Source organism: Podarcis filfolensis, assembly GCF_964270895.1.
Source record: "Podarcis filfolensis genome assembly, chromosome: 5".
NCBI lineage: Eukaryota > Metazoa > Chordata > Lepidosauria > Squamata > Lacertidae > Podarcis > Podarcis filfolensis.
Window position 1 is genome coordinate 20445755 of NC_139608.1, and position 25287 is coordinate 20471041.

The 25287-nt window shown below is 38.3% G+C and overlaps 1 protein-coding gene and 1 long non-coding RNA gene across 4 annotated transcripts in view; one reads left to right on the plus strand and one right to left on the minus strand.

The window, feature by feature from the left end:
* Window positions 1–25287, minus strand: part of RSRC1 (arginine and serine rich coiled-coil 1) — a 161876-nt gene that overhangs the window by 126823 nt on the left and 9766 nt on the right. For all 3 annotated transcript variants that reach the window (XM_083613521.1, XM_083613519.1, XM_083613520.1), the window contains exon 3: window positions 22838–22963. In XM_083613521.1, the coding sequence (XP_083469647.1) occupies window positions 22838–22963 (126 nt within the window). The remainder of the gene's footprint in view (window positions 1–22837; window positions 22964–25287) is intronic.
* Window positions 14734–15391, plus strand: LOC310762522. The gene is made up of 2 exons (XR_014548058.1): window positions 14734–15020; window positions 15075–15391. It is a non-coding gene; the product is annotated as an uncharacterized lncRNA (long non-coding RNA).

Genomic DNA, 25287 nt, shown 5'->3' on the forward strand with positions numbered 1-25287 from the left:
TGATGGTGTAGAAGAAATTAACATGGAAAATGGGCTACCAGACCTGGCCCCTCCAAAAAAAGGGAAAAAAGCTTTCAGAGCACCATAGCACACACCCATCATGCCAAAGGTTAAGTCATTTAGTCAAGTTCAAAGATCTTCAAAGACTTCTTAGATCCAGATAAGCCCATATGCTACAAAAATCCTATGAAAAAGCCATTTCTTTCCAATCTTTTTATGTCTAACTTACAGAACACACACAGATGCTTGGCATCACTCAGCATCCCGGAATTTCACACCAGATAATAAGAGTTCACCAAAATATTTCCTGTCTGACTCCTAAGCAATGTCTTTATTCCTTCAGCACTTTGCCCACTTGCTTTAAAAAAACCCCTGAAAACCCTGAAAATATCTATAAAAGACTATTCAGTTACTGCACAATAAGTGCTAATTTGCTAATTTCTTCACAGGTAATCAATTAAAATGTAAAATATTGGATAAAATGACTTGCACTAAATTTAACAGCTGCTCCATAAGCATAATTAGTTTCACAAGAGCCATATGTAATCCAAACAGAGACAGAGTTGAAACAAATAAAGCAGATTTTAAAACTAGTTTGAGGAAATCTGCATTTAATTAGCAGGTGGGCACTACAACTGCATACTGTTTTTATACATTTGTATTTATGAAGTGACAGAAGATCTAAGGGCTTTTTAAAATGGCGTTTATTGTTTGAATGAGAACTGTTTTGCTGCATACTAAAGTGATTTAAGCCCTCATAGCTCTGCTTTGAAAAAAAACATAAATGGTGAAAGAAAACATGTGGAAAACTGTAAAACTAGAAAGAATTTGCGACAAAAAACAGATACACATACCATATCCAAAAGGAAACTACACTTAATTAAATATACACTACATCTGGAATATCAGCCTAATAAAATGTGAAACTACTAATTTTCATTGTTCTCTAGGAAATGAGGTCAGTGTCATTTAGCATTACCCCAATTATATTGCTCCAACACACTAAAATGCCATCTAATCTTTTTTTAAAAAAAATAGTTAAAAAATCAATAAGCACACACTTTTCAAAAGTAGAAAAATAGTTTGGGTCTTCTTTTCACCCCACTCTATCGGGCAGCTTAAGCAAATGATATCACACATGAGGACTAGTCTTAAGATGGCATGTGCTAAATTTTAATGACTTATGAACACTGGAAAACAGCACCCACCTATGAATTGGGTTTTCAATAACGTCAAGTTTTTATGGACACACCTATCAATAACAGCCGTTGGTTTAATGACAGTCCTTGTAATTTAAGTCTCCCTAAAAAACGTCAACCAACACTTTTGGCAATATATTTACCACAACATTTCAAATTATAAATAATATTATTCCATTCAAGATACAAGCTATGAGATAAATACAACAGAGTTGCACAACTTATTTTCAACCTGATAGGTTGGAAGCAGATTGGCCCATTCCACAATGGAAGAGCTCTTCCACTCACAGAAGGCACCAAGATTCAGCAAAGTCTCCCCACTGGAGGAGGAAGAGAGAAGGTGATGACATTTCCTCCTTTCTCCTGCAGTCCCTTACATTGCTTCTCATGCTGCTCCAGCAGTCCCCCAACCTTCTGGGGCACTTTTCCTGAGGCGCAACGGGCTGCAGAAGGATTAAGCGTTGATAAAGATTGTCTCCCCGACCCCCTTCATCCAGCACAAGCTGAATGTCGCTGAGCAGAACTAGATCCAACTGAAATATTTTCCTGCGGTCATCTTACAGCATTGTAAGATCTGGTCTTCCTGAATGAATTCAAGACTAAGTGCTTCTTCACCTCACAGTCCATGCCTAGCAAACCTGTTGGGCATGGACAGAGATGCAAAGATCACAAAACAAAACAAAAAATGTGTGTTGCTCATTCATGAGATCAAACTACACATGGATTATCACCGAAGACTATTGTTAAATGCATTATATCAATTCACCTACACTGTTAGGAAACAAAATTTCTGCTTTATTTGAGATACATTTAAGTCTGCATAAGCCAATTTGGAAGCAATCTACTCTCACACTTTAATGCTCATAAGTGTTTCATTTCTACCTCTAAAGATGTAAAGAGTCGTACAGTACTGGTAAATTATCCAAAATGTTCTAGCACTCATGTGTATATTGGCCCTACCCTCTGCCCTGTGTTTACACATATCCCACATGCACAAGCACACAGAACATGCATGCTTTCCGCCTCCATGCCTCACTCCTCCTCCGGTCCTGGAAAACCCTATTATCTTCCTCCCTTAGTCATCTGAAGTGCCTTTTTTTTTTTATCTGGAGAACCCAGCGAAATACTTTACACAAGTCAAAACAAACAGCTTTTCTGGATGTTCATAAGTTCTGCAGATGTAGGGCTAAGGTTGCCAAGAAAAACACTTAGCGTGATCAGGTATGGACACACACAACTTTGCTTGAATCTAATAGCTAGATGTATATTCATTTATTACAGATTTGAAATGTTGAACATTGTTATACAGGCAACTCCCCACTTACATTATGTTCCTGCCCCCCATGCACGTCAGTGAAAATCACATAAGTAGGGAGTGCCATCTAAACACCCTTTAAATGCCCTCTCTGCCATTCCCTCTCCAGTCCAGATCAAAAATACTGTACCCAAAATATCCACAACTGGAACTCAAGCTCTGGGGTCAGCAGGAGGCCGGAGGACATGCGGAAAAGCAGCAGCCGCTGCTATGCTACCACACATATCAGCTGTTAGATGAGGCTAAGCACCCTAAATAAAACCCTGCTGTGCCTCCAGTCTCTTCTCCGCCCTCACTGAAGTCCTCTTTGGGCTCCTCGAAGCGTGTCTTCATGAGCCACAAGGACTCTCCAGCTCTCTCCCTCCATTCCCTGGTATGAATTAAATTACTTATTTCACAATGCTACACATATACGGTCGCGTACAAGTCAATCACACATAAGTGTGGGGGTGCCTGTATTTCTATTAGTGCCTTCTACTACTACTAAAGGGTTTCTTTGCTGGCAGCATCGTTCTACAAGATAAAAATCCATCTCTTGATTCTAAGTTATTTGTTTTAAGATTATTTTACATACAATAGGCAGTGTGGACTTAGTTAAGAAGCTATTAAATAATTTGTCAGATATTCTCAACACATCACATATTAAAATTTTGCAGTATTTGTTGTTAGACACAATAAAAAATGTGTAGACTACTACTCTAAAACGTAAGATTGTTAAAGTTCTGATTTCTAGCACCACTGCATACATAGATGGTTTACCACATTTTCAAAACTCAACATACTTAAAATCAATAACATTAGGAACATTTCAATTTTCACCTTGATGAATACTGAACTTTTCCTCTGTTGCACTTGGATGCCCTTGAATCTGAACCCAGAGGTCTCACTTTTCACCCACAATAAGTCATCACTACTAGCCTGCAGCTTCTCTCACCACCCCATTCCCCTTGTTTGACCATGGAAAGTTCCAAGCAAGGAGGGGAAGAAGAGTTCCCATATCTCATGTAGCTCAACAGTTGAGCTTTCATGTCATAATTTGTGGGCCCTATCCCTGGTATCTGGAGGAAAAAAGCACTATTTAAAACTGGAGAGCCATTGCCAGTCATTGCAGACAATACTGAGCTAGACAGACTAATGGTCTGACTCTGCATAAGGTAACTCCTGTTGCTAAGTTTCCAGGTCCTAGAGGGGAAGGGAGTACTTTCTCCCTGCCATTGGCATCCTTGTGATCTAGTAGTACTCCCTTTCTTCCCTGACATCCTATGGAATTGCCAATCAAAATGATGGGTATTTCACTAGTACCTAACAAAGAACTGCTGACATTTATCATTCTCTGAATATTAGAGTATCTATTCTACCAACTGATTTAAGATATACAGAGGCAGTGGAAACCACCTACAAAAGACAAAAAGGTGGGGGAGGGGACTTTGGGGATGAGGTGGAAAGGGAGATGAAGGGGGCTTGGTCAGGTGTAAAAAGAGGGAGATTGATAAGTGTGTGGGGTTGGTTAGTGATGCAAGTGGGGCAGCAACCTCTAGTATGGCTATTAAAAGCTCAGGCTCAGGGATAGCAGTCAAAACCTGAGTCCTCTACAAGAACATAAAAAGATTCCTTACATCAAGTCAGAGTTTGTCCTCCTAACAAGTATCTACTTTGAATGGCAGTACCTCTCCAGGGTGTCAGGAGGTATACAAATTAAAAGTGAAATGAAATCAAATATGTTCTTCCCTTCTGGCTTTTAATCTTTTCTAAAGCACAAAGATTTTTTTTAGTAAGTGGATAATAAGTAAATAACAATAAGAATAGTTTGTTAGATACAACTGATTTCAGAACTAAATTATCCTCAGGCACGATGCTACTGAGAGCCAAAGTAGATGAAAAATTAAATGTTTTCTGCATTTAACACATCTTGCATTTCCTTTAAAAATACCATCTACATGGGCACCTGATCTAGACCAGGAATGTAGTGCACAGAGAAGGTGGTTTAACCTCTATATTGATCAACATGTGTTGCTCCACTTACTTTTGCTTCTGGTCCTACCCATCCCTGGAAATGTACCTAGAAGGGAATGTAGCCCTTGAGTTGAAAAGGGTTTCCCACCCCAGATCCATAGACTCATATCCTGCTCCAGGCCCCAAACTCCTATAGAGTTCAAGGAGGTTAAGGTCTCACACACAACCAACGGTGGGATTGGTCAAGTGTGCAAAGTCAAAGACAAACCAGGGGCAGATCCAAGTTATCAGTATCAGCTGAAAGCATGATTCAGTGACAGTATTAGATGATAACAATCCAGGTGACAGCAACAGAAATGATCCAATCTAGGCAAAGTAGGTTAAGGAGCTAGAGACTTGTGTTGTTCCAGCAACTAGCAAGCTCAAAGTAAGGAATGATATAGGTCAGCCTCTTTGGCCACACCCAGCTGTTGGTACTTAAGGGTATTCTACAAGTCCTTCATCTTGAGGAGTACCTTTATTCATAAGCACTCATTTACTCCTGAGTTGCACAGCAACTTTGGAATCTTGTGGTTGGACTTGATCATGGGCCTACAGCCTGGGTAGCTGTACTCTTGAAAGTCTCTCCCTCAGACACCACTAGGCGCTTATTCATGGACATTCTGACTGGAACACACCATGAGGGCCCCTGAAGATGATCCCCAGAGGTAGGTCTCAGGAGGCTCTCCCTGGAATATGGATATCTTCAGGGACAGCAATGCAGGACTCTGCCTGCTCCCAGAAGTTTTTGGACAACGGGAGGTCCAGTTCATCTTCTGAGGTCAGGGCCAGTCACAACAACCCATTTCAAAGAGTTGGTTTTGTGTGTGGCTTAGCCTTGATTAACTCAAAGAACACCTCCTCCTGTATGAATCCCCCAGCACTTGAGATCTTCTGATGAGATACTGAACCAAAATCCAGGCTAAATTAACTTCTGCACCTTTTCGTTAGTAGCTTCAACACTCTGGAACATTCTTCCTTGAGGGAGCTAGGCAGCCTCCATCTTGATTGCTTTTCATATATTCCATACATTCTTTTGGAAATTCTGAATGAAATCTACTTACTGACTACTGGTATCCCCCACTGTGCTGCTATCCATCCCATTTTGCTACTCTTTTATTGTTTAATTGTTGGTTTCAATTTGAATGGTTTATATTATCTTATTGATGATTTTTAAAATATGCTAACCACCATGGACTTCCTGGATGAATAGCTATATATAAATATTTTGAACACATGAACACTGAAGAGAGGTGTCTGTAGAGCAAATAATAAATGAATCTCTGGGGGGAGGGGGAGGTTTTTTATAGTGTTTAATCTACTAGCTGACCTAGGTCATACTGTTTAAGTGCATGTTACAAAGTTCTCTCCCAATTTAAATGTTATTTTAAAATGTACAAAAATCTATTTATCACATTTACCTTAAATGGGAACATATAATCTTATGTTTTAATATTAAATTAAGTATATTTATCAGAACGGAAAGGATAATATTGACCTCTTTTATTAAGTCTACAATGTGCTTCTCTGCTGTTTGCTTAAAGGTATATGAATGGCTTATGTACCTTGACAACATCCCACAGATGGTCATGATTATGTTTAACAGGACAATGCACTCATTGAAAACTTTTTACAGACGCTTACCTAATGGGATGTCACATTAAATCTGATAAACTACAATAAAATAACTATATACCAATTAGGTCATAGTGAAGAAATCACTTTAACCTGACATTCCAGCATTCACAAATTCTTAAAACAAACTGGTGCACTTACATTGATGTACAACTGAGTTTCTAGAACAAGTGCCGATATTAAGCAACTTTCATGTATCAGAAGATGTCTGACTGTGTGTGTCGAATGAGAGAGCGAGAGAGAGAAAGCTGTCAACATCTTGGATATGGATAGCTCTAACTACAGAACTCTGGTAAATGTCAGAATTCGATTTGACTGCTTTTTGCTTCCACTCTTAATGCTTAATGACTAATTCCTTAGAGATATCATTGAAAGCCCTAAAATGTTGTCCTTGGGTAGAAACTTTCACTCAGCAATCAATTGGGAGCAAATTAGATGACTGTGTTGAAATGTACTGCACTGTTTAAGCTAACAAATGAACGAAGAATGGTAGGATATGGGAACATATGCCACCTCACTGAAGTTGTTAAAGGGTCTGTTGGAAGAATATTTGGTTTCCAGTGAAGCTAATATGGCATGAGAAGGGACAGTGATGAAAGAATACCAAGTCATATGGAAATCCAAATATAGTGACAGACACAATTATTTTACTAATTGCTAATGAATACAGTAAAGTGATTTCAAAAAGCAAAACTTTGCTTGGACTACTTCAGGTTTTGACCTCTGTATGAGCAAATGCATTTCAAACTGAAGCCCACCAAAATTGATTAACGGCGCCAGCCAAGGCCAGCATGTAGTTGAAGCTTTTTCCATCTATCACATGGCCCCAAGGATGGTTAAATGAACCTTAAAATGGCTACAAACAGCTCAATGACTACACAGAGTCCTGCCAATTAGAAATAATTAGGCAGTCATTTTGGTGGTAAGTCTTTTTAAGTGCATACATAATGATGCAATGATGCTTATTAGCGATCTCATATGAGCTATGCTCAAACAGCCTGAAATAATTATGCAACTATCACAAAGCCTTGCAAATCTCTGTACTTCACCTTAATGCATTTAAAAAACCACTTCATTACCTCCAGTAATTAATCCTCCATTAATTGCAGGAAAAGCCCAGTTTACCATGCTTCGTTTCTAATTATCTTATAAATAGTTATGGTTCTAATTAATGTGTTCATTAAGCTGAATATCTTTCTCAAAGCCATGCTCAGAGCAAAGGTTCCACTTTTGAGAGAAAAGGCCTAACTAGCCATAAGGTGAAGCTATTTTGGATGTATTTGCTTTTATTTTACTATATTCAACCTCCTAATTGGCATTTAAAATCTAATTTGGAAGAAATTCAAGAAGCCTATATAGAGAAAGACTTTTTTCATTCATCTGTAATCAAAAAGCTTAACAGTTTTAATAGACTAACTTTTAGCATACATTTGATATAGATAGGTAGCAGATTGAGTCACCAAGTGAAATGCCTATCTATATTCAAAAAGGGAAAAATAACACTTAGTGTATAAAAATCAGGTATTTCTTACCATTGCAAGCTTTAAGCACTTTTATACAATTAGGTAAAATTACTTTTATTATTTGTCTAATCCCTTTATAGACTGAGACCAAAATAATTTTGAAATACACAAGCATATATATATATATATATAGTGAATAATACCAGATATATAGGTACAATATAAAAGTACAATTAAAGGCTTGATTCAGATACAATGTCAAAATGTGTTTTAAAAAGCTTAGCCATGGTTTGACCTGACACCCAAATCAGTTGTGTAGCAAAGTTATTTTAGACCCTGGACTTTGAAGGTCTCATACCCACCACCCATACACACTTTTAAGGTTGTGAAGTACAGTTACGAAGTTTCAGTAATGAAGTACAGTGGTACCTCGGGTTAAGTACTTAATTCGTTCCGGAGGTCCATTCTTAACCTGAAACTGTTCTTAACCTGAAGCACCACTTTAGCTAATGGGGCCTCCTGCTGCCGCTGCGCCGCCAGAGCACGATTTCTGTTCTCATCCTGAAGCAAAGTTCTTAACCTGAAGCCTATTTCTGGGTTAGTGGAGTCTGTAACCTGAAGCGTATGTAACCTGAGGTACCACTGTACAGAATTAACATTTCTCTTCTCCCTTATTCCAGACATGGAATGTACAGACAACCCAAGAGGAGCTCACAGTCATTTTGCTCCTCCCTCATGAGTCCTTTTTGCCCCCATGACGCACCAAGTCAGGATTGAGCTCAGAACAGAGTTAGGGAACCTTTGGCCTACCAGATATTGTTCTCCTATCTTTCCTGACCATTGGGCTATGCTGGCTGGGGCTGATGGGGGCTGAAATTCAACTACATATGGAGAGCTACAGGCTCACCACCCTTGATTCAGCATGTTATCCAAACCATGGCTCATGGTTAAGCTCTCTCCTCACTAATCATGAGCTGTAGACAAAAAACAACCCTTGGATAAAGATCATGGTTAGCAATAAGAAAGCTTAATCATGAGACCTTAGCTTAGCTCATCAGCAGTAAAAAGGATCAGGGGAAAACAAAGCAGCTGCAAGCTCTTTTCCAGGAGCCCACATGTTCACATGGTCTCAGTAAGCCACAATTTGGCTTACCGTTTGATGCAAACCAAGCCACTGTTTCTGCTCACTGCCTGGGTCAGTCACCAATCTCAACCTAACCTTGCTCAAGAGGCTGCTGTGAGGATTTAAATAAATTTTTAAAAAGCTAGGGGGAATCACACACAACACCTTGTGCTCCTGCGGAAAAGGCAGGATACAAATGTTAACACAGGAGACTCTACATTAGAGGGAAATTAGAAACACACACAAAGCAACAAAAATATGTGCCCACCTACTTCCACGCTTTGAGTGTTACATTCTACTCATTCCTAATATTTTACTCCAAAATAAATATTATTTTCTGATCCAGAGTTTGTACTTTGCTGTAACATGAAAATCCACAATAATTATCACAATTATAACACTGGAAGCTGTTCCTTAACTAGTAAACAGGCACAACCGGCTCTAACAGGTGGTTCCTAAAATACCCACTTCACTCCATCTCAATTTTCATCTCAAGTATCCCAAGTGTTCAAGGGCAAGAAAGCTAAAAGACAGAAGCAGAGATCTTCATCAACCTATTAGCAAGCAACTGTGCTTTGGAGGGACTGAAGTCACCATTCCAAAATTAGGGGGCAGAAAGAAAATTCATCTACTCTACTAAAAATTTTATAGAGTTGACCGTCTGCAAAGCTAGTCAGGTGTAGAAACTATGTCCTTCTATGGAAAGCTGTCCTTCTTCCTCTAGGACAGAGATGCCACTTCTAGGGCAGATGCCATTAGTCAGCAAGAGGGTGTTAGTAACCAGTCATCTCTTGCAGCTGAGGCACAAGTAGCATTACAGCAGATTATGTAGGTCCTAGTATAGTAATAATAGAAACGCCACCAACAAAAAAATCCACCAATAGCTGCCCACGTTGCAACAGTGAACCTTGGTAGCAGAAAGGGGAGTTAGATTTGGAGCAGGGACCACTACAGTCATCTACACCTCTGTGAGGTGGCTCCATGTCACAGTTTCAAGGCTCTATAGGTTTCCCATTCAGATGCTGTTGGTAGAAGAGGCAGAAGCAGCTCTTTATGAGACATAACAGTGGAACCATCTACACATAACATGCCAAAACGTAACTTCAGCTACTCGAACCAAAGGAAAAACAACCTTCCTGCTAACACACTGGACACACCAGTAAAACATCAGCAATTATTCAGAGGCATGTTCACCACTCAACCAGAAGTCCCCAATCACCAACCAAACCAGTTGCACATTTTGCCCTTCCAAGGCATTGATGGCAGTGTAGAACATCCTAATACAGCCATGAATACTAATATGTTTTCTGCTACAGTACGCCAAGAGAAAAATGCCATGTGTATAATTGTAACATTTTCCATCGCTTCTTATACTTTTGTATAAGAATTTGTATTTGTAGCAAATATATACAATTCTAGTACAGTGGTACCTCGGGTTACATACGCTTCAGGTTACAGACTCCGCTAACCCAGAAATAGTACCTCGGGTTAAGAACTTTGCTTCAGGATGAGAACAGAAATTGTGCGGCGTGGCAGCAGCAGGAGGCCCCATTAGCTAAAGTGGTGCTTCAGGTTAAGAACAGTTTCAGGTTAAGAACGGACCTCCAGAACAAATTAAGTACTTAACCCGAGGTACCACTGTATTATAAAGCAAATGTATTGTATTATCTAACAAGCTACTTATAGTTTTCAAACATTAAAAATAATTTTGAATTAAAAACATAATTTAAAGCTTATAAAATACAACTTTGGAAATACAACTTTGAATTGCAATTAATATTGCCAAGGAAACTTCATACAGATCAAAAGGCACAACCTCTTCCTTTCTTTCTAAAATATGGTTTTGCTGAGTTTGTGGGTCCTGACAACACTGCATCTGAACACAATATAATTCTGCTTCAAGTATTCCATTAACAACTACAGGCCTATAACATGGGTGTCTGTCTGAATCAACTCCTGTGCCATTTTATAGTCTGTCATTTGGCTTTTGAGAGCTCTCAAGAGACAGTTAAAAGCACCATTAAGTGACAATATTATGTTGCAGTACAAAATCTTGCCATATTGCCTACTCTTTAGTTACACAAATAAATCTTTGAAAATAATTTGTCTACCTTTGTCTCAATATGCACAAACTGAAATATTTAAAACTTTTTTTAAAAAAAAGATATAGATTATTTCTTTTTGTATATACCCTAAATCCTTAAAACATCAATAAAAGAAGTACATAAAACATTATTAATGGGATATATATATAAAGCTATAGCTTAAAGTTTTTAATAAGTAATAGCCATTTCTACCACTAACCCTCGTTGAAATAAAGTGAATCATGCTCTATATTACGATAAAAATCTATATTTGTTTTGGAAGTCAGCAGGATAGAGTGATTAAACCATTCTTCCTCAACCTCGTGTCCTCCAGATGTTTAGGACTACAGCTGCCATCAGCTCCAGCAAGTATGGCCAATGGTCAAGGGTGAAAGCAGTTGCAGTGTATATCAAGTCTGTAACTTAAACCGGGGCAGAAAACTGGCAGCACAGACAGATTCAGTGTGTGTAAAACCTTCCCGACTGGCCTGCCAGTCTCCTTGTCGGATTGCTTGCTTTCTGTGCTGCACTGAGAAAAAGAGACGGTCCTCTTTCTTACCACACAGCACTCTCTCCCTTCCTCTACCTCTTAATAAGTGGGGATGGCACTGATTCCATATATTTTGTCACAGAATCACAGAATTGTAGAACTGGGACCACAAGGATCATTTAGTCAACTCCCTTGCAATGCTGGGATCTTTTTGCCCAACATGACACTCGAACCTGTGACCCTACATGGGTAGTGTTCAACTAAGTTTTACTTACAGTAGTAAACCCACAGAAATCAATGAACATGACTGGGTCCATTAATTTCAATGGGTCTACTCTAAGTAAACCTTAGCTGAATACTACCCATTGTATTTAGTACATTATGATACATTTGATTATAGAAACCAGCAATTATAATATAGTATGACAATATGGTATGAAGAATAAAAATGATGTTCCTTTTAAAACTCAAGTTTTGTTTTCTAGAACCACCAAGATCATAAGCTTTGGCATACCATTCTAGTGTGGAGCTTGTCATACAAGCCAAACTAAATTGAAGGAGAATAGGGCCAAATGAAACCAGATATTCTTAGTACAGATACTTAGATTTCCTAAGTTTTGTTCTATGTTCAGAAAGAAAGAAATCTAAATGTTTCTCTGCTGTTCTTCATAATCCTTCTATTTAAAAAACACACACCCTAAAACAGCTTGCAAAGAACTATCGTTATTACTTAAGTAGTGCACCTGGGGTACCTATATCTATATATATTTATATCTATCTGTCTATTTGTCTATCTACACACACACACGGAAAAAATTATGATGTTTCTCAGCCATATTTAACACCAAATTAACAGTACTTATGCCACATCATTTTTAGCTTTTTCATGCCAATGAAAGGCATCAAAGCAGCTGTCACCAGCAGCTTCTGTCCTTACTGATAACTTAAGAGTCCTTGGCTGTGCCTTATGAAGTTTAATTTCCCTAAGCGGTCAATTAGATCTTACTAATATCCTCATTGATGGTTTGATGCTCAAGGATAGCATGTAAACTTTTACTTCAGCCCTTTATTATTTTATTACATTCAAGATGACAAACTTTCTCTTACTTGCTTTGAGTCTTCCGAACTACAGCCAATTGTTCTTAAAATAAATCTATGTGCTATAAGCTTCCATACAATTACCAACTCTAAAACAAATATTTTTAATAAAACACTGACAATTAATACATCTAGCAATATGGATTCTGCTAGGTCCTAATTATTTGTTTTAAATAAAACAAAAAGTACAGCAGAATATTTCAAATGCATATGCAAGTCCCTATGGCAAAAATTAATGAGAAATATTTGCCTCTCCAAAGCAGAGAAGTTGCAGGTCCCTCTTGAAAAGTGTGTGTGTTTGTTAAATTTATATACAGTTGCGCCCTTCATCCGAGGATCACAGGGTGGTTTACAAGTATAAAAACACAAAAATGCTTAACCTAATAACAAACAAAGCAATAATCCACCCCAATACCACATGCATATATAACTCTTCAAGAAAGATATGTATTGTGAGAACAAGATGCTAGACAAGACAGGCAATTGGCCTGATCCAGGAGGTGGTTCTTATATTCAAGATGGTCTGTGGGTATGAATAGACTATGTTAAGGGGTCAGAGGCACTGCTGAAATTCCCTTTCTGACATCACTGTGGAATGATGCTCTAGATCGGTGGTTCAGTATGGAAAAGGTTTGGAAACCACTGCTCTAGAAGGGCCTCCAGCCACCATGTAACATGTACACAGTAGACCATGTACAATCTTTGGGTTCCAGATGTGTTGAAAATTTGCAATTTCTCATTTGGTTACTACCACATCCCAAAGTGTGCCCAAATCCATTTAATACGGTACTGTATCAAACATGTAAATCACGGCTATAGGGCTTTACAGCTGCCACACTTGGGCCAGTCCGACCATATGTCTTTGTTCCTGGTACCAGCATATATCCCACTCAGGAAACGGGCTCCCACAATATTAAAATCTGTTAAAATCTGGCCTGAAGGTGCTATTCACCAGCTGCAGGACTGTTTTGAGAGAACTAATTGGGATATTTTCGATCGTTCAGACCTGGAGGAGCACACGGCGGCAGTTCTGTGCTATATCAATCACTGCACAGACACTGTCACAGTAAACAAATCCATCCGGTTTTATCCCAATCAGAAACCCTGGATGAATAGAGAGGTCCAGGGCCTGTTGCGGGAAAGGAACAGGGCTTTCAGGTCAGGCGAGGTGCAGCTTTACAGTGTGGCAAGAGCAAACTTGAAGAGGGGTATTCGACAGGCAAAACGGGATTATAGGCTGAGGATTGAGGATAATTTAAGGAGCAACAACACAAGACAGATGTGGCAGGGGATTCAGCACATTACCAACTACAAACCTAACCTTGGTGCTGTCGACGGTGACCCTTTGCTGGCGGAGGAGCTTAACCTCTTCTTTGCTCGCTTCGAGAAGGAGCCACCTGAGACGCCGGTATTACAGCCACCAGCCCTTAGGGGCCCCTCATTCACGGTAGAGGAGCATGAGGTGAGAAAGGTATTGAGGATGGTGAATCCGAGGAAGGCGGCTGGACCTGATGGCATCACTGGAAAGGTGTTGAAGGGCTGTGCGGATCAGCTGGCGAGGGTCTTTACTAAGATCTTCAACAAGTCCTTACACCAGTCTATTGTCCCACCCTGCCTGAAGTCGTCAACTATTGTCCCTCTGCCCAAAAAATCCACAATCAGTAGTTTGAACGACTACAGACCAGTTGCACTGACTCCAATCATCATGAAGTGTTTTGAGAAACTGGTGCGCCGTCATATTATTTCCTGTCTTCCATCAACTTTTGACAACTACCAGCTTGCATACAGGGCAAATAGATCCACAGAGGACGCTATCACCACCACTCTCCATGCTGCTCTGTCCCATCTGGAGCAGCCGGGGAGTTATGTGAGGCTGCTGTTTGTGGATTTTAGCTCAGCTTTTAACACTATTCTCCCCCATAGACTGGTGTCCAAGCTAGAGGCGATTGGACTCTCCAACTCCACCTGTCTCTGGGTTTTGGATTTTTTGTCAGAACGTTCTCAGAGGGTTAGAGTAGGGTCACATATGTCCACAGCCCTTAGCCTTAACACCGGCTCACCACAGGGTTGGGTGTTGAGTCCCCTGCTCTATGCTCTCTATACGTATGACTGTACAGCCATCTATTCCAGCAACAAAATCATCAAGTTTGCTGATGACACTACGGTGGTAGGGCTCATTTCAGGAGGGGATGAGTCCGCCTATCGGGACGAGGTGGAGCGGCTCTGTGTTTGGTGTGGAGAGAACAATCTGGCTCTTAATACGGCTAAGACCAAGGAATTAGTGGTGGATTACAGGAAAAAAAAGGCGGACATTCAGCCCTTGCATATCAATGGGGAACGGGTGGAGAGGGTGGCGGAATTCAGGTTTTTGGGAGTAACTATCGATCAGGGCATGACTTGGAGCGCAAATACCACTGCTCTGGTGAAGAAGGCCCAGCAGAGAATTTATTTCCTCAGACTTTTAAAGAAGAACAATCTGAGTGAGAGACTGCTGGTGTCCTTCTACCGAGGCTCCATAGAGAGCATTCTTACATACTGTATTTGTGCTTGGTTCTCCAGTTGTACAGCTAGGGAGAGGAAGGTGCTCCAGAAGGTCATAACCACAGCACAAAGGATTATTGGTCAACCTCTCCCATCCTTGGAAGAATTGTACGGTTCCCGTTGTCTTAGGAAAGCAAACAACATCCTGCAGGATTCATCTCACCCGGGATACAGTCTGTTTGCACTACTGCCGTCTGGCAGGAGATATAGAAACATCAAGTCAAGGACAAATAGACTGAAAAACAGTTTCTACCCGAGAGCTGTGGCCCTTTTGAATGCTGTAACTCGATAGTGTGACTTGGGAGATTGATGGGTGTGGGTGTGGGTGTGGCTGGAATGTGGTTTGTGGGTTGTTGTTGTTGTTTTGCTTTTGTTGTTTTTAAGGGATGGCATCCAATTTCGTTGCACTTGTGCAATGTTGCACGTGTGTAATGACAATAAAGAATCTATTTATCTATTTATCTATTTTATTTATCTATTTCCTTTAGGTAATGAAACCTCTTACAGCATAAATTGTTTTTACCTGAACACTGATTTTTTTTTTTAATATAAAGAAGCTATGTAGATACGTAAATTGTATTAAAAGATGCTAGCGCAAGTACTGAATTTAAATACCAACCATATAGCAGGTTTAAGAAATCCTGGTAGCATATCATGGGGAAATTATTGCACCTTGCAGCTGTGATCTCAGGTGTAAGAAGGTCATTTTGATTTTCTTCCAATCAGTTAAAAAATAATTTGAAATTTAGATGTGCATTTTAAAATAACCCATTTGGCTTTTTAGGTCATGTCAGAAAGAAAGAACTGGAAGCTTCATCCCATGTATTTTAGTTTTAACAGCTATAGTTCAAGCTTAAATAATACTTGTCTATATGCCTTCAAAATGCATGAATGTTTTTTTAAAGTAGTGACAAGCACATCCTATTTTTTTCAGTAGAATAAAATTTATGAGCTTTAAAAGGCTTTGTGGTTTTTAAAATATGAAATAAAATGTTGGAATAATTTGGCATTTATTCTAGGTTTCCACTGATTTCAGTGAATATTTGTTAATCCAAAGCAACTAAAACGTGTAGTCTTTGAAAGACTGTATATTCACCATCATTAGCTTGGTGCATGCTGTTTTCTATGTACCATTACTATTGTTTCTATGGTGGTGCTCTTTCTAAAAGCAGGGTCGTTGCAGATGTTGCTCTCTTAAAAAGGGACCATGCCTACTGAAAACATTTGCTACTATAGCGGCATCTGGTCTGTAAGCTACTTCAAGCATATATGGAGAGGGAATAAGGGATAAAATGAGTAGGATCATTACATAATATCAACAGCTAAAACTACTACTGCTTTATGGAAAAGACATAACCTTTCTTACTTCAATGTGCACGGTTTTGGATGTCTCCACCATCAGTTGTCCAATTCATACAATCACCAAAACCTGCCTTTACACAGACAACGATTATAAAATTATCAGCAACTACAACCTGCTAAGATTTTTGGGTGATAGGAAGCATTCTAAGATTTGGGTTTTCTACTCCATAATTCCCACCTATAGCCTAGTTCAGACACATAGAATGGGGCAGTTCAGACATAATGTCAACACATGATTTGGCATTACATAAGTCTTGAGCTCATTCACTTCCTCCTTCTTTCATATGATCCTGTTATCTCCCTGACTTCCATTACATCCAACCTGAGCAAACTGGTTTGCCCAAACCATAAACTTATCATAATTGCACTCAAACTGACCAAAAATATTCCATGCCTCAACTGTATGTGCATAGCTTTTCCCCCTCAACAAAAGTAACATAAGTAGTCTTTATATGGCTGTGTCATATGTTATATTGTGATGTGCATACATTTCCATATGTGTCCATACTCTCTCACCATACCTCAAGAAAGAGCTATTCAGAAAAACACCGACATTTTTATTGAGTCTTCTCAAGCTAAAGTCTTGACAACTTGTGGGTGGTAATAAATTTCTTTCTCTGTTTAGGTAATAAAGAAATTAACAACAACAAAGAACACGATTGGCAACACTCTTCATCCATGGACTACTTTAAAAAGATGCTGTAGGTCAATATACCATAATGGATTCTCCTGATAAAGTTGCAAATTATATGCTCCAAGGGAGAGCATATAATGAAGTGCTTGTTTGCTTGCTTGCTTGCTTGCTTGCTTGCTTGCTTGCTTGCTTGTTTGTTTGTCTCTCTCTCTCTCTCTTTGCAAAGTAGTACAATAATCAAAACAACCAGTATTACATATGCAGGTTGTTATGAGTAGGTTCCTTGCTTAAACTGTTTATACACATTTCTATCTAAGATGTAGGAAATTAATAGAAATTGGCAACTGCCAAATAACAGCTTCTTGCAATGATCAGGACAATTGGTACATGAGAACTGTATTCTCAAATGACATAGAAAAAGACTGGGTAGCTAATAAGACTACACTTTGGAATTGTATTAAAGAAGTTCTTCACCACATGAAAGTGGGTTTTCAGAAATAACTACATACCATTAAGAAGCAAGGGTCACATTATATCAAAAGCAAGAATTCCTTCCCTATTTGTGGGACAGAAGATTTATTTTCAACACCTCTGGGCAATTAGCTAGCCGTCGCAAACCAAAGGCAATCATACAACAAATACTTCTAACTGGTAGTGCTACCAAAGCTATCAATTATGTCACTGCAGAGCTCATCAATGAAGAAAGTTTTAAACCTAAGGATTTTGACCATCTAAGCTCCAAATCAGTCTACATATGATTCGACTTCTTAATCTTTCATGGCCCTGTCAGTTCTCTTTTGATGTCAATGATGTCAATATCATTCTTGAACTGTGGTGCCATAGAACGGAAACCCAAGCGCAACTAAAGTCTCTCTGATCTAAATGGCAGCAAACAGCTAGGAGAAGCTAGCCAGGGGGCACCAGCTCAACGAGCTAGAGGGGAGCCCCAGCTGACTAAGCATCTCAGCCCCAGTGACAAACAAGGTAACAAACAAATAAAAGCAGCCAAGCAAGATGCTAAAGATGTCAACCCAATTTACAGCTGCTGTGAAAAAGGTAAATTCCATGTTAGGAGTCATTAGGAAAGGGGCCAATGTCATAAGCGTGCTATCTCCTTAGCCCATATGTGCCCACTCAACCGCTTCAATGTGTAGAACAGGTACTGTTTGTTACAGGTGTCATATAATACTCATTCCAATCCACAGTTGCAAGAAATCGATCTTTTAGTGTGGTGGCACTCACACTTTGGAACTCCCTGTTTACTGACATCAGGCAGGCACCTTCACTGCACTCTTTGATGCACCTGCTTCAAACATATTTGTATAGGCAAGCCTATCTAGACATATAGAAGTTGACAAATTCTAATCACTTTTGCTGTTAGTTAGTTATTTACACACACACACACACACACACACACAGAGACAGAGAGAGAGAGAGAGAGAGAGAGAGAGAGAGAGACTTTTATTGATAATGTCAATATTTCTTGTAAACTGCTTAAGAAGTTTTATTACAATCAAGTTGTATATAAATTTTATTAAATAAAAGAAAGTAATAATCCACAGCGAGGCCATACTTGGAATACAGTTGCCTTAACTCACAAAGGATACTGTAGACCTGGAAAAGGTTACGGAAAGGGCAACCAAAATTATGAAAGAGTTGGAGTAACTATGGTGAAAGGTTACAACATTTGGAGTTTTTATTTTAGAAAAACAGCAAGTAACTGGGGGGTGGGAGACATGGTAGAAGTGTAGATTATACATGTTATGTTACAGAAAAAGTGTATAGGAAGAAGTATTTCTCTCTCTCTCATGAAAGTAGAAGCCAGGAACAGAGAAGAATGTTGGAAAGTTTGGGAAAGATAAAAGTACGTACTTCTTCACACTTCTAGCCATAATGGCTATGCCTACCTCCACTATTGGAGGCAGTCTGCCTTTTTAGGAATCACAAGAGGGGAGAATACTGCTGCTCCCCGTGAGCATCTGCTGAGAACAGGGTGCTGAATTAAGACAGGCCTTTGACCTGATCCAGAAGGCTCTTCCTATGTTCTTATCTGATGCCTATAGTGATACTTATTTACCTACATACACTAGTACTGAATGTTACATTTGATGTTCATATCTGGAAAACTGTTAAATGTAAGCTCTAATTCCATAGGAGAACACATTAATCCAAGTAGTATGAGGAAACATGGAAGATTTATAATACACATATAATGTTGGCAATAATGACTTTGCATCCAGAAACATAATTACCTTCAAATTTTAGCAGTTTGTGGAAACTGCTATATTTTATTGCATACATTACAAATTTCATCCATGTTTACCCTGAGTTTTAAACTTAAGACAGTTTATTGTAAGACATACAATTAAAAAATTAATTATACCATAATTAGAGCACAAAACTGCTGAAAATACAGAATACGACTGCACTCTTTGTTTTACTCTAATGAATGCCTTGAGAATTCAAGAATTAAATTATGCAACACATATGCATGACATATGAAACAAATTCTACAATTAATAGAAATAAATAACACCACCAGGAATACCTTGATTCTGTATGCATGTGCAAACCGTATAGAATTCTAATGCTACCATCCAGAACACATAATAGCCTAATAAGAACTGCCGTATCCTAATCTTCACACGGCAATAATTTCAAACTGATATTATTATTCTCATTTCCTTGAATAATATCCATACTCCAGGGTCATTTTCCTTCTCATATTCAATATTGTGCATGCTTGTATCAAGATTCCTTTCTTCATATCCTGTCACAGTATCAATCACTGCCTCCTGTCCACTCAATCCACTTTTGATTTATCAGCCGCCGTCTTTCTGGACTCCATAACTCGACCCAAACCATTTTAACAAGACATTGACAAATAGCACTCAGTATCGCATCAACCTGTTCCACTTAGTAAACTAAGAAACACTAACTGTGACATCTCTGCATAAGTATTCTATTCTATTCCCCAGACTGATGTATATTAATGAGGAGATGGTATTTGAAATGCTTCTTCCACATCAGCATCTAATATGATCAAATTAGGAAATGGGATGATTTATTAAATTTTGTAGAGCTGAAATATTTCTTTATATCACTATATCTGTGGTTTCAGAAAGTGAGCTGTTGCTTTCAATTTTTCTGCTGAGGATGTGCCCGCATTTCACAGAGGAATTATTGTCTTTAAAAAGATTGCAAGAAGACGAAATGTTATTAAGCAAATGCTCAGTAAAACAAACTAAATCAGTTTTAAAATTCCTAATTTAATGTAAATCTTGGTTGTTTTGCTGAAATTCAGTTTGTGATCTTATTAAGTCTTATTTGCATTGTACTGTTTTGCTGTAGGACAATTTTGAATCTATAGCATAACTAGGGAGCCTCAATTCTTGACCTGAGGTACAACTAAAATAAAATAAATAAATGTAATATGAACACATCTGTCTTTTGGGTGAAGAAAATCTATGTTACTTGATATGTAAGGTGTGGGGTTTTTTTTAACAAATGTGGGTTTTTTTTATTAATTAAGAATTTGCATTTCAGACTGATTCATGCGTCCAACACTTTGCACAGTTAAGTCTTTAATCATTTAAGGCTCTAATTTCTATTAGAAAAATACTAAAACCTGGAAGCAGCACTCAATACAAATATATTATATTGCAAGTATCGTGATTTTATGCTAGGCTCAAAATTCTCAATTCAAAATATCTGAATATGTGTTATATAAAGCCTGGATATTCTTCTGTTTTCAGTAGTTCTGAGACTCCCTTTTCTTACAGAGCCACCAAAGCCCAAACTTGAGTCGCTTTCAGAAGAATGGGTAATACAGTTTTATTTTAAATGTCTTTCGGTGGCCTGGGTTAAACTTTAAACTAGGACTGAGTTATAGAGAATACTCTTTATATATTTAAAAATAAAATAAACAAACCTTATTAATGGAACATACTATATATAAAATAATTTTGTATCTCCCCTCAGAGAAGATTTCTTAAAGAACTCCAAAAGTGCTTTCTATCTATGGACTGACACTCTGAAAACTTACATAGTGTAAAGCTCAATGTACATCTCCTTAAAGGGGCAACACATAAAACTAGCTACGCTGTACTGTTTATCAATGGAACTAACTAGCCACACATATAGCCAGAATATAAGAATGGGAAGACAATTTACCAGTGACCTATGTAATAAGGGCACAAAGTAATAAACATAGCAAGAAATGATCTATCTTTAGTATTCTCAACACAGTGAAGATATTTTAAGTCCACTTCCCAGTCTGCAATGACACAGAAGACCAGTACAGATCCTCAGCTACAGATAGGGTTCTGTTCCACATCAACCCAAAAATTGCAGAAATTCATCACTTAACAACATTCATTTTGAAATGCTCTCATTAATTTACTGACTTATTCACCCAATTTATATCCCACTTTTCAATCTGAACAGACATCTGGAATGCTTTGTGATTCAAACCATTTACAAATCCACAGATAATCACAAATCCACTTATATCCTCATGTGCAGAATTATTGCTTTCCAGCAGAAGAAATCGAGGAGTCATCAAAATCCAGTCACATATTTCAAAGATTAGCTTACAATGGTTTCCCAAGTCTTGCCCTTTTTGCTCGCATATGTGGAAGTTGCTTCCCTATGATAGCAGCAGCTGTGCTGCATGTGTCTATATTGCAACTACATGGGTATGGCCAATTATGTGGCTCTTTCTTAGCCAATCTGCCCCACATACATACCACTGTCATGGTAGATAACACTAGGGAAAAAAGTTGTGTGTATGAGTGAAAAAGTCTCCAGTTGCAACCTTGCTCACAGGTTGTTTTATTCATTCTCAGTCCATTGCCCCACAAGAGCATAAATCACCAGTCTTCAAGACTGTATGTACTCTTCCTTGATTTTCCATTTCCTTCAGAAAATAAATGTGCTATTTTACTGCCAACAAGGAAATATTTTAAAATATTAGGCTGACAAAAAATTAGTCGCAGTGTGCTGAGCATGCTGACAGTCAGTGGCTCTTTCCATCAGGGATAACACATTTGCATCCATCCACTTTCTTGGGCTAAAACAAAATAAACTATTTTCTTCATGTGAAATATAGCTCTAACCTTCTAGTATAATCACCAAAATAAAATGTTTTAAAATGTTTGTTTGTTTTTTAAATTAAGGTATTTATATACCACCTAATGAAACTACCAAAGTTTCTAAGCAGTTATTTACAAACACTTGTATATACATTTAGTCAGACATATTTCTCATGCTTCTTGCTTAAAATACTAAACCATCAGCAGCCATAATAGCTATGGGCAGAAGCTATGATTTCTGCAGAAGGGTTGGATTTTTTGTGATTCCGTTTATAGATCCCTTAACAGATAACGTTTCAAATGCTGATTCTGATTTCCTACATTCCAGTCCACATACAGAGGACTTATTGTCGATAACACCTTGTGTGGGTCACCTCCTTCATGCTGAAAGCACAACTGCAGCTCCATACGGTTCTGTCTGACACACACTCACAAATTCAAATATCTGTATTTAAATTGAGAACTACAAAGTACTACTTTATTTCAATTTCATCCCGAGTCCAACAGTTGGTTTAGCACATCTGCTAGTAACATTAGCGTGACTACCCTGCAAAACAAGTATTTCTTATTGTGTTGGCCTACTATGGCAGTGTATATACCACACACCCTATTAGTCACTTGTAATACTGAACTGCTTTAAGTTTAAACTCCGGGATAGGAAGGTCAAGCTAATTCAACCTTTTGCATTGACGCTACATAACTCTCTAAAGTTAATATAACTATCACTGTAGACAACAAGGCAAGAGAATACAGAGAAAAGTATACATTATCTGGTCAATCTTATTCTCCGAGGGCAAAATGGTCATACCTTCTTGTTCTGCTCTTTGATCTTGATCTCTGAGACCGATATAATTTTCCTCGGTCTCTTGAACGGCTCCGGCTCCGTTTTCTCTTGGATCCATATGAAGAGCTGCTGCTAGATCGATGCCTGTGCCTAAAACAGTAACAGATATTGCCAGAAAGTCCATCAGTGGAGCATAATAAAGTTCACATTTTGCACTTGCACTGCCACTGATCTAGCCTTTCTGCATACATACAGGAAAAACAAAAACTAAAAAGAAATATACATATACATGGATAGAAACCTGCTCAGTCTTTAAGATCATCTTCCTAAGCCCTTCTCCAGATGCCCCCCAGCTTCAAAGGCAATATGGCTGACAACTGAGAATAAGGCCTTCTCAGTGGCAGCATACTGGATATGGAACTCCCACCGCAGATATGTTTGTTTGGTACCTACTTCGTTAAGTTTTAGGCACTGGATGAAAATAGTTTTCTTTGCCTGTGCTTTAATAGACTACAATGGGCTCTCACTGTCATATGAAATTTTAATATTCTTCATTTATTGCTTAATTCAATTCAATTTGGGATATATATCCTATAAATTAAAGAAAATAAATCATAAATAAATATTCATAAGATTTTACTCCAACGCAAGTCTAGGAAATATATATATATAGAATTCTATATATATAGAAAAGAGGGGAAATATATATATATATATAGAATTCTATATACAGAAAAGAGGGGTGCAATTACACAGTTCCTGGTATAAGAGTCAGAAATAAAGATGTACTATAAAGGTTTCTGAATACAATTTCAATCTATGTAGTATTAAAACGTATTTAGTACTTTTCCTATTTTTGTACGTAATAACTTACTAAGTAAGAAATGTTACTGTAATGCTTATGCTTTGTTATGTCATTGGCACTGTGATGTTACAAATGCCCATGATTTTCAGATTCCATATCCATTTTTGCAGAAAATGTCCTAAACACAGAGAGTTCAAGATCATCACAGCTTTTGGCAAAACAAAAAGTGAAGACTAGACAATAAGGCTGGTTCACAACAGTGAAAAGTAAGCATGTACTCTTGTAAATCCTCCCAACTCAAAATTTTAGATCATCCCATGCATATTTATTGAGATTATACAGCATTACGCCAGCCTCAGTTGATTTCACAAAGTATTTTCCCCACTAGTACCTATACTACTTAGAGAGGTACTTCCTTTGGGAAATATGAAGTAAATTTAAGTTATCATCAGTTCATAGCATGCATCTCTGTCCTCCCAGGAGGTTTAGGTTTATTCTATATAAAGAGGTGCTTCCCACTGGAGGACGATGCAGTACTGTCAATTGGGGCATGCACAAGTGCTTGCCAATACAATTGTTCTTGTCTTTTAAATCAAAACACATATGCACAATGGCCAAGACTGCATAAAATCACATTAAAAATCACTGCAGCAGTATCTGTAGAACAGTGCTTCCCAACAGGAACATAATGCAGCTTCATATAAATACCCAGTGACTGCACATCTTATTGCCCCTTAAAATTATTTCAATACACATCTCTGCAAGGACAGCTCAAAAGCAGCATGGGAAGTTTGATCCAGAAGATAGTATGTAGGACAGTACATCCCTACACAGTCAATAACGCATAAGAGCAAACTACCATTTTAAGCTACATTATCATACCATGAGACCTGTGGGTATATGGCAGTATATAAATTCTATTATTATTATTATTATTATTATTATTATTATTATTATTATTATTATCATGAACAACAACAACATGCCCTATCTTCTCATGCTTAGAAACTTGGTGTGAGTTTTAATCTGCTTTTACTGCTATTTTAACTTTTTGAAAGTCTTAAATTATTGTTTTAATTCTTATTAGGGAAAATTTTGAAGTTTTGTGTTGCTGTTTTTACAATCAATAAATGTATAAATTTTATTAAATAAAATAATTTATCACTGAAGCCAGAGATGGGGAACTTGTGCCCTTCAGGTATTGTAGGACTACAACTCTCATCATCTCTGACCACTGGTTATGCTGGTTGGGACTGATGAGAGTAGTAGCCCAACAATATCTGAAGGGTCATGTTCCCTACCCCTATTTAAAGGTACCCTTCTGGCACTCTAACCAAATACTTTTGAATGCATGTCCCCTGCATAAAAAAGGCATAAAAGCACACCTGAGGTTACAGCAAAGGTTAGCCTGTTTAAATCACCCCACAGGCCCTCTCCTTTCCTATTCTGCTGAGAAAGTTGGAAATGGCTACAATGACCAGCACTTCTTCCAATCAGGACAAGTAAACGAGCTCAAGTCCAGACAAGCCAAAGCAGAGCAGAGCAATAGGAAGCTCTCAGTGGACTCTTCTGGGTAAAATATCAAGGACCAGGGTCCCCTGAAGTCTTAAGGTAGCTGGCAAAGCTGGCAAAACATTTCGTTCCAGTGGTTCTGGCCCCCTGGGAGAGC